Source organism: Montipora capricornis, chromosome 11 (genome assembly GCF_036669925.1).
Source record: "Montipora capricornis isolate CH-2021 chromosome 11, ASM3666992v2, whole genome shotgun sequence".
Classification (NCBI taxonomy): domain Eukaryota; kingdom Metazoa; phylum Cnidaria; class Anthozoa; order Scleractinia; family Acroporidae; genus Montipora; species Montipora capricornis.
In genome coordinates this window covers 36133714-36143713 of record NC_090893.1, presented here as the reverse complement: position 1 = coordinate 36143713, position 10000 = coordinate 36133714, and the positions used below count along the sequence as shown (strand labels likewise).

General features: G+C 40.9%; 1 protein-coding gene across 1 annotated transcript in view; it reads right to left on the bottom strand.

The window, feature by feature from the left end:
• The window catches only part of LOC138022803 (excitatory amino acid transporter 1-like), a 31840-nt gene extending 28546 nt beyond the window's left edge, over positions 1-3294 (bottom strand). The window contains exon 1 of the mRNA XM_068869757.1: positions 2695-3294. Within this exon, the coding sequence (XP_068725858.1) occupies positions 2695-3179 (485 nt within the window). The 5' untranslated portion in view covers positions 3180-3294. The remainder of the gene's footprint in view (positions 1-2694) is intronic.
• Between the last annotated feature and the right edge of the window lie 6706 nt (positions 3295-10000).

Sequence of the window (10000 nt, the reverse complement as noted above, 5' to 3'; positions counted from 1 at the left end):
CCCTTGGTCTTACCCTTACCCTCGTTTTAGAAACGCCGAGATTTGAAACAGTTCCTGTTTTCGAAGTTACTTTCTTGCTGTTTCATGTGAAGAGTTTGCCGTTGCTGTAAGCCCATTTCTTTTGAGTCATCATCTGATGTTCCCAGTAAGTTAATTGTTTCGGATCAGATCGATCCTCATTTCCTGAAAGGATGAGTTGCTTTTCTGTTTTTCTTTCAAGAAATGTTTGGCCTTACAGTAAAAATCATCTTCTACATACATTGTAACAATTTCTTTGAGTCTTTTCAATTCCTGTATTTCTCAATAGAAATCGATTTCATTTACGCAATTGCATTGGTGTGACTAGGGAGTTCAAGTTCAGGTGAGCAAACAGAAAAGACTTGAGAAGTATGAAATGTCTGTGAGAAGTGATGTGGAGGGGGTGGGTAGAAGGGATATTCAAGTAGGGGGGCTACCTGGAAGGTAAGGGGGGATAGATCTGTGAAGGACAGATAAGGTAGGATAGAGTTAATGGGGAAGATCAGGGAGGGGTAGGCAAAGTAGAATGGAGAAAGGGAATTTCTTGTTCCTTTTTAGACCCCCTAAAAAACCAAGCCCCTGTTTTTTTAACTACCATAGTTATTCAGTTATAAGGCGCACAGTTTTTTCAAGAAAAATCTGTCTTTGGGTGGCAAGTTAGTGCTAAAATTGGGGTGCGTCTTATAGCCAAGTATTTTCGTGCAACAAAATCTTAAGATCACAATTTAAACAACACAAGAAAAGGACACCAGTTGTCTATTAAAAAAGAATAGTTCTTTTAGAGACCTTTAGGACACTAAACAACTTCAAGAGAAAAGCAAACACACAGAAATTTGAATACGTCCTTAAGAGCACGTGCTCAGTAACGTGATACCCGTGACAACAATACAATGGTTCGAACCTTGTTTCGAATATTCCAAGAATCGTGTTTGCCGCTTGCATGAAAAGTTTCTTCTCTGAACAAACACTGCGGAGATAAAACATACCTTCTTCGTTCATCCAGGCTTTCTTGTGCACTGAAATTTGCATCCTTGGTGGCGTGTTGATATTCAGCTGTCGAACACCTTTGAATGACTTTCCGTTGGAGTTTTTGCGTTGTTGGCTTTTGCTTGAAGTCTGAAGTCTGAACTCTGACTATTTATTAAGTCGAAAGGTTCAAATAAACGTGTATGCATTGTATGTTTATCATTTCAGGTGTGAACTTTTAGCTTTTGTTTTTACGTATATCATTAAATGCGTGCCTTTTTCACTCTGTTTACGTTAACAAAAATAGTTTGCATGCCAATTATGTAAGGATAATTGTTCTCAAATTCATCACATCCTTTTGATAACTCTCAATTTTTGGTGCATCTTATAACCAAGTATTTTCGCACAATTTTCAGTTTGAGAACTTAGCTTGATTAGATTGCTAAGTTTGGGGTGCGTCTTATAACCGAGTGCGACTTATAACCGAATAACTACGGTACCCCCCCCCCCAAAAAAAAAAGAAAATACCATTTTTTTTAGACAGTTGATAAAAAATCTAGTTTAAAAAAATTACCTAGTTTACAAAAAGTTACGTAGTTAAAAAAAGAGATGACTGAAACAAAAAATTAACTGCAACATATATAACAACAGTTTTCTTAAGGCGGCATCCTTTGAAGAACAAGGAATAGCCATTCATATTCAAATTAGTGGCTTTCCGTGCAGGTAACCTGATCCAAGATTACGCACCTGTCAATGTTAAGCCCCAGGTGGGGGTCGGGGGGAGGGTTGGGTATGGGGTGGAGATTTTGACATTGTCTGAAAAAGAAAAAATGAGTCAAATTCCCCACCCCCCGCAACAACATAATTGGCCAAAAGTATCAAAAGACCCCACCCTGGGGCAAGTAAAGGTGGCCAAAATAATACCCTTTAGACCTTGCAGCACACAATAAGAGTGCAATGTATGTACCACTCACCTTTCGTTCAGCCATCTCTCACAAATGTGGGAAGTTAATTTGAATGCCTTATGGGTATTTTCCAAGATGGCGGAGTTATCTCCAAGCAACCTCATTCCCAGCCCTGGGAACAAGGGTGATTTCCGTCATTATCCAAGATGGTGACCCTGTCAAATTCCCCTCAAATTCCCCACTCTGGGGTAGACCTCACAGTCAAAGCCCTGTGGGTAGCCCAACCCTGCCCCCCCCCCCCCTCCCCGGGGCTTAACATTGATGGGTTCATTACCTTGAGAAATCATTTGTTTACAGTAGTGTGCACCTTGTTACGAAACGGATGACAAGGTTCCAAGCGAAAGTTGACACTTCTGCGTTTTGACTTATTAATGCAGGAGAAAGGAGCCACATAAATACAAACCATGCATAACAAAATTAACTTATTTTAAGCTTCTCGAGAAAACTTGGTGGCACAAAAATAACAGTTGGGGGTGCGCCAATCAGCTGATAAGAACAAAACAACATAGACATGTGCTTTCTAGAAGCATCAGCAATAAAGTTTAGGTATCTAAAAATAATCAATATTAGTTCTTAGATCGTAGAGACAAAATCGTTTGAGTAAACAGTGACGATCAGAGGAAACGATGTTTAATTTACGAGTACTCAAAGGAAACAAACTGAGTATGATATAAATAACAGAAAATCAGCAAGCTTAAATAATGTTTCGATCGCTGTAACATACTGTAACCTGAAAGAGACTCACCTAACGAGATCCAAAAAGGCATCCAACGTTCTGTAAGGCTTCACATCTTTATTCACTTTGTCTGAGGTAGAACTTCCTGGTCGGATGCTTACTACAAGAACGATTCCAAGAATTACGGCCAAAATGGTGGTAAAAAGGTAATAAACAAGCGCTCGCCTTCCAACGCGACCGGTAGCTTTAGCATCCAAGGCCGCTAAAGCGCAAATAAGACTTGCGACGATCAGTGGAAGAATCAGCATCTTGAGCATATTCATGAACAGTTCACCCGGGAAACCTATCAAAATCAAGATGGTCCTCTTGTCTTCAAGATCTTCGATTTTATTGACTGGACCGTTAACAAGAGCCCCGATCACAAAGCCGATAACAACGCCGATCACTATCAAAACGAGGAGTAAATCGGTTCGAACTCTGCGACAAAAAGCTCCGCAACAACGGCCGCATTTGCTGTTAGACGACAAACCACCACGACCTGATCCTCCTCCCATTTTTCTTTACGATCAATCAACTTTCTTTAAGGATCGTTCTCAAGGAAAGCGATGGGTTACCCACAACCAACGCAACTCGACGAACAAGCGCACAATGTTTCAGTACTCAGCAGGGCTCTTATATATCAGCTTCTGCGCGCGCGTCAGCACGTTTGGTGGGCTCTCATTGGGCAGAACTGATCCACTTTGATCCACTCCTTTCTTTTGTTGACATTTTCGCATGGCTTCGCAAACGAACCAAACAGACTGAAACGTGCTCTTGGTGATCATTGCTATGGACAAGTATGGACAAGGAGTCAACTTGTGAAACCCCATTAGATACGGATAGCAAGAAGACCATATCGTTTTAATATTCATCTTTGATCTGAAATATCTGTGGACAGATCGCGTATTTTCCCACCTCTAGCAAAATATCAATCTAAAACGTAATAATCCTCTTTTGCGTATCGATAAACAGAACGAAAAATTCGGCGATTGTAAAAGTCAAGATTGTAAAGATTCAAGCACACGGTCAAAAAACCCTCTCCGCCAGTTTCATGTCTCGAGGAAGTAGAGACTGTCCAAAGGTCATGAAAGGTGTTTCGATCGTTAATTAGAGCAACTGAAAACGTCCAACTTGTCAATGACTTGTCTCGCAACATTGCTGCGAAACATTGTAGTCGAAAATCGATGTTGCGCGTTTTAATTACATCCCACGCACAACCTGTCTCGCAACAAAAAAATGTGTTGATTTTGTTGTAGAAAGTAGAACGGACCTCTGCTTTCTTCAACACGCTGCAGCAACCTGTGCGTGGGACATCGCTTTTCGACTAGTTCCGCATCAATGTTGCGAGACAAGTTGGACGTTTTTGTTGTTCGTATTACCGTAGCTTCATCTAGAAACTTCTTTTTGAATTAATTATTTTTTGCCTTTATAATTCCGTTAAGAACGTCGAAAAATTGCTGAGTCGTTATCAGACGAACACTGGCCTTCATTGGAAAGATAACAAGACGCCTGGAAGCGTTTATGCGGGATGGGTCGATGTAAGCATTAAAAGTTTTGCAATTTTGTAGCGATAATCAGTGTGTTTACACCAGCCAAAAAGCTTGCGTCAGGAAGGCTCCTGCTTGCATTTAAGTCTCGCAGACATTTTCGAAAGCCCGCAAATTTCTTTGCCCGTCACTGTAAGTTTTGGAGAACAAGACGCCTACATGGGCGTATCCGTGGAATGCGCAAACAGTTAACACAAATTGTCCAGTTACAGTCAACTTCAAGTACAGGTAAACTTCGGAAAATGGCGAGAGATTACCAGAAAGATAAATCTGTAATATAAAAACTCGTTATTAATGTTACTAACAACGAAGCCCTATTAGCAGGTTATCAGGATACGGGATTTTTTATTTATTTATTTTTTGGAAGGAAACTTTATTCAAATCTTGCAGTTTTACCTCCATTCATCCGAAAATTACAAGATCAGCCTTAAATCATCCGAAAAACTTATCACAAATCACAGTTCAACAACTTATCATCCTGGGCCAGTTGTTCAAAAGCCAAGTTTTAAAACGAGTTTTATTCTCTACTCCCAAATGCTGTTGAAGGCTGATATTCGGTAAAACTTTGCATTAGAAGAAGTCAATCTTGAAAGACAAAAATAAGCAAAGGAAACTGTCACCAAAGAGTCGAAACATAAAACAAATGTTTACGCTAATCCTGGATTAAAGTAATCGGCTTTCGAACATCCGGGCCCTGCATTCGAAGTCCGGTTCCGTGATCCCGGTTTAGTTCCTTGCAAACTGTTTAAATCTGCCGTGGCGAAGACAAGAAGACAACATCTGTACTCTATTTCTCTCAATGCTCAAAAATCTAAAAATTCCGTAATTGCGTGTTCTATAGTCCAGTCCAAAATTCTAATTTTACAATTCCATAATCTTGATTTCAGTATTAGAGTAACTTGGTACCACTGAAACGTTCCACAATAACTTGAAATCTCGTTAAGAAAAAAGCTTAAATCCAGTAGTCCAGTCCTGGTTGAGATCGCCAAAACTCTCTCTATCATCGATTCAAAACTCAACAAAAGCTACAAGTAGTAAATAGTTCTCCGAAACTACAAAAGTTCGTCATGATTCTTCACTTGAGCTGGCTTCAAGGCTGACATATTGATCAGTTACAACTTCTTTTTCACCACAAGCTTAAGCGTGCACTCTGAGCTGCGGCCAGCTTTCCAAGACCAAAGTTTCTAAAGTTTTTCCTCTCCAGCGGGGCTAGTATCTGGATGGGGGACGTAAAAATATGCGACTTACTGTCAGGAACATACGACCAAAAATTCTATTTTAACGCTCAAAAATGCGAACTAAGCAAGGTACAGATTTTGCTAGCCTGCTTTATGCAAAACAAATAGTGACGCAAAAGTATATTTACAAATATAAATATGTGTTTTTTAAGGAGAGCAGAAGGAACTTCTAGGAAGTGTCGATCGAGAATAAAACAATTTGCCATCAGCGAAAATCATTTCGGGAGATTTTTGTTACGTTCAATCAGAGTTCAATATTTCTATCGTACTTTTGGTCGTACAAGTAAAATCGCAAAATCGAAAGTATCATCGATTTTAGCGGCCGCCTGTGATCAAGTTACCTTGCGTGTTTAATACTGACAACTCACGAAACAAAGGATGCACCTGTGACAAAACACCGGGTTTTTGTTCAATCACATCACAACTGCGTAGATACTTGGGCATGTAGGACAGCAAGCGCCTCAAGCCGGTTTATTTTGCTTACGATATGCATGCAAACTCCGCTCCGGCATAACAATACGTTAACATACTTGGTGGTACTGACCTCCTAAAAACTTTTTAAAGAAAAAATACACTGGGCACCTGCCGGATACGAAAACCCAAAACCCTTCGGGAATGAGGGAACGTATTCTCCAAACCCTATGCAAGTGCCACTACCCCATGATCCACTTCTGCCAATTTCGCTGGCTACAACTGTCAGAAATAGCATATACATATGGTGCGATACCTTAATTTTATGTCCAATTTATACAAGAAAGCGGTACAAAATGATTCTTCCCAAATATATTACTACTTTTAAATGCATCGTCGAGTTGATTTGATTTGCGTTGTTTTGTTGATTTCAGTTAACAGTGTCCCCAATTAGTGCTCCAGCGCTAAAAGACTTGACACTTAAATGAACTTTCCTTTCCTTTCCTTTCCTTTCCTTATCGAGCGCACCCCACTAATCACTTATTATTGATAGTTTATATCCTGATTATGTAGTGTCAGTATGATATTACAAACAGCGAACTTAACACTAACAGCAATGATCGATAAAAAAGTATCATATGTAATGAACGGTAATATCTTCGATAGAATTCAACGCTTTTATCTGAGTGAGGAGTTTGACTCCATTGATGAATTTAATGAGTATCGTGCTGTATGAAGACAAGTGTTTCCTGACCGATTGAACCGACTCTTCTTTTGATCACTTAACAAGCTACTGATCTTGTTGGTTCAATTGGTGAATCGATTGGTAAACTCATTGCTTCGAATCTATTGGCAAACTCGTTAGGTTCCCAGCACACTCTATGTAAGTATTCACGGTTCAATACCACCAGAGATCAGGGCTAATTAATCCAAGAACTCAATTTCCGTTCATTATTTGAAATTGACAAGTAAACAAACTGGTTCGATTTTATTGAACTTCTTTCTCCACATTTCATCATTCCGGGATTCCGGGAGGGTTCACTTTACGTGTCTACCCTGATCTTGCACGTTATTCCAAGATGGCCTGGAGCCAACGAAATCGCACAGTAGAAAAACAGAGCGATTTTTGACTACGATGAAACGGAATTCGCCCCAAACCTTGAGACGCCGACGGCAACAGGAAGTCGGAACTGATTTCCCTTTTAACTTGTTTTCACACAACCACGTTTATATTGCTAAGTATCTTTTCTCCATTAGGGATGATTAGTTTAAAAATCTGGAAGACAATTTCCTGGCATGCAACATGTTCTTGCCGTTCGTGTCTTGAAGACGTCGCTTGTTAATAACGCTGCTCGTCAAAATTCATCTTGGACGAATTTTCAGCAAGCAATTTGCGTCGCGTCTGCTTTGTTCGTCTTGCAAGAAATCACAAATTAGCATTAGATGGGAATAAGAGATAATGCGTCAAGACAAAATAGCTTATTCTGAGTGTTTTAACCAAGACGCATTGAATTGCATAATAAATTTGCATAATGCCTCTGGCGTCCCTCTAAGACTAAGACTAAGACTAAGTATAGAGATGAAGGGGGTAGTTTCTAAAGAAAATGTGGTGCTTCGTCGGTGGGGAAGTAGTATACAAAAATTTGGTTTTATCAACGGAGTTGATAATGTAAATTGGCCACCGTACAGAGATTCTAAAAGCGTTTCGAGCGTTAGCCCTTCGTCAAAGGCGAAGGATTCGCTCATAATCGTCCTAGGAATGCGGAACATCTTTTTTTCGATCCCAGCAGAGTAAAAAAACTCAAAAAATGTTTCATGAGCGCTTTATTCCAAGTATTTTTCTTTCATTACTGAGCATGTTGCAAGTAATTTTCGTTGGATGCCCCTGTACGACTCCAAAAGAAAGCGAGCAACAAGCTTGCCACGCCCTATGTCTGATTGACCGAAAAATGGCGCGTGCGCATGCGTTGCGCGATCAAAGTTTAGTTCTTCAACATCAAGGCCATAAAAGACAAAAAAAAAGGCGCAGAACCCAAAGCTCTTAAAAATCCTTCTCAGCACTTATACATAGACTTTATGTTGCCATCCTGTACAGGCTTATTGCAAACTCACAAGATGACCTAAATGTCTGACCTTGATGGATTGTTATTGCACAGATCCTGGGTTCAAGTCCCGTTTAAGGTAATTCCCTTAAAAATGATATACTATCCAGATTTCTGTCAATCTTGGGACAATTGATATTCATGCACAGGACATTAAAAAAATGCAGTAAAGAGATGGGGTCACCGTGCTTGTTTTCGCGCTGCATGCCCTTTATTTTAAGTGCTTTTTACCGAATTACGCGAGGAGCGTTCGAAACTTGATCACACGGAAAAATTGTAGTTATATAGCAAAAGTTACTGAATATTACTAAAAACTTGAGACTACTTGTTTATCCGGGCTAAAATCTTCCAGTAAAGTCATCTCAAATTGCTCAATCTTGCCAAAAAAAAGTAATCAAATTGGACCGCTACATAGTCACCTCACACACAGTGTCTGGCTGCAAATGCAGTTTTCAAGTCATTTATATGTAAATGCTACAACTTCTACTATCCAAAAAATCCGCCACTTTATCAATGTGCGCGAGCTAATGCGCGCGCCAATGACGCAAGAAATTATGCGCAGTAGGGTTGCGCAATGCAAAACCAGGACTTACCTTAAGCCTGAATTTATAAGTCTTATTAATATTAGTCTTAATAATCATCATCATCATCATCACCATCATCAAAAGTGGTACAGTTACGAACCGGAGAAGGTGACTGACAATGAAAAGGTCGAGATATTATGTGATTTTAACATCCACTCAAACAGGTAGAGTGATTGTTGTTGTAGATAAGGAAGCCGGGATATGCCAATTCATTGATGCAGCTATCCCCAGTGACCACAACTTCGGAAAGAAAGGAATACGGACAACATCATGTGACAACTTTTCAGAGCTAGGAGTTGAGGTTGGTAGATTATGAACCAGCAACAGCTATTCTAATTGTGATCGGGAACTATGTACAGGCTTGGATCACACAACGATGTTTACTGCATGCTAGCTGTCTTTGGAACCCTGAAGGAGATGCAGGCTGTTATGAATCGGTTTAGGGGCAGAGGAGGTAACTTCTGATCCAATGAGGATCGAATCATGACTTCTCGAGGAAGAGGTGCCGACAGTGGTCGCAGGCCAAGAAATTATGGACGAGCACATCAATGTGATCTTGTAATCCCTCTTGCAGGCAGGCACTACAGTGATTCTCAGCTTTGCGGGCAAGCATGCTAACGTGGATGATCATAGGGTTTGACGCATGAGGTGCAGAAAAAACTTTGACCAAGGCTAGCAAGGAGTCCACAACAACAGTCTTCCTGTAAAAGGCCCTACTGCAAATCACTTTGTCATGCGTGGTTGGCATGGACAATGATGATCCGAAAGTGAAGGGCCTGTTTCCATCGAACGATGCTAATGGAGACAATGGTCTGCTTAACTTGTAGGCTTTTAGACTGTGAGCAGACGCCAGCTGATGGAATTTGTCATGGCCACAGGGTCCCGGAGCCTGTCAGACGTCCTTTGAGAGATCCCTGGCAGCGTCGTGTTGTCTCGTGGGATCTGTCCATGGTTAGTGCACACAAGAGTCGTTGCCTACTTGTCAGACTTCACGAGCAATAGCGATTCACGTGCACAGCACAGATGGTCATCGTCCTCGGGGACCTGCTGGATTGACCGATTCATGAGTCAAAGAAGGATGGATGACTGAGTGCTTTTATGCACTTGGAAGAATGACAACCTGAGTAAGTCTTTATCTTGAACTGCTCGTTGGCATCGGTCAGATTCCCAAGCGATTGCTCTGTGTGTCGACAGTTGGTGAGCCATTCTCCAGCCTAGAGTTCCTACCCATTGTATACACGTTGACCACATAATTGGAGGCGGGGGACATGTAAGCCCATTCACTGTTGTTGGTGCCGTCGCCGTTCGTCGGATAATCCATGATACCACGTATTCCCTGCACCAGAGCGTCTGTAAGGCTTGGCTGTTGAATGAAAGCACCCTCTTGATCAACCTCACTTCCAGGTTCCCTCTTTTCTGTCTCCACATTTTCGTTGATAATTAGACCCTGGTTC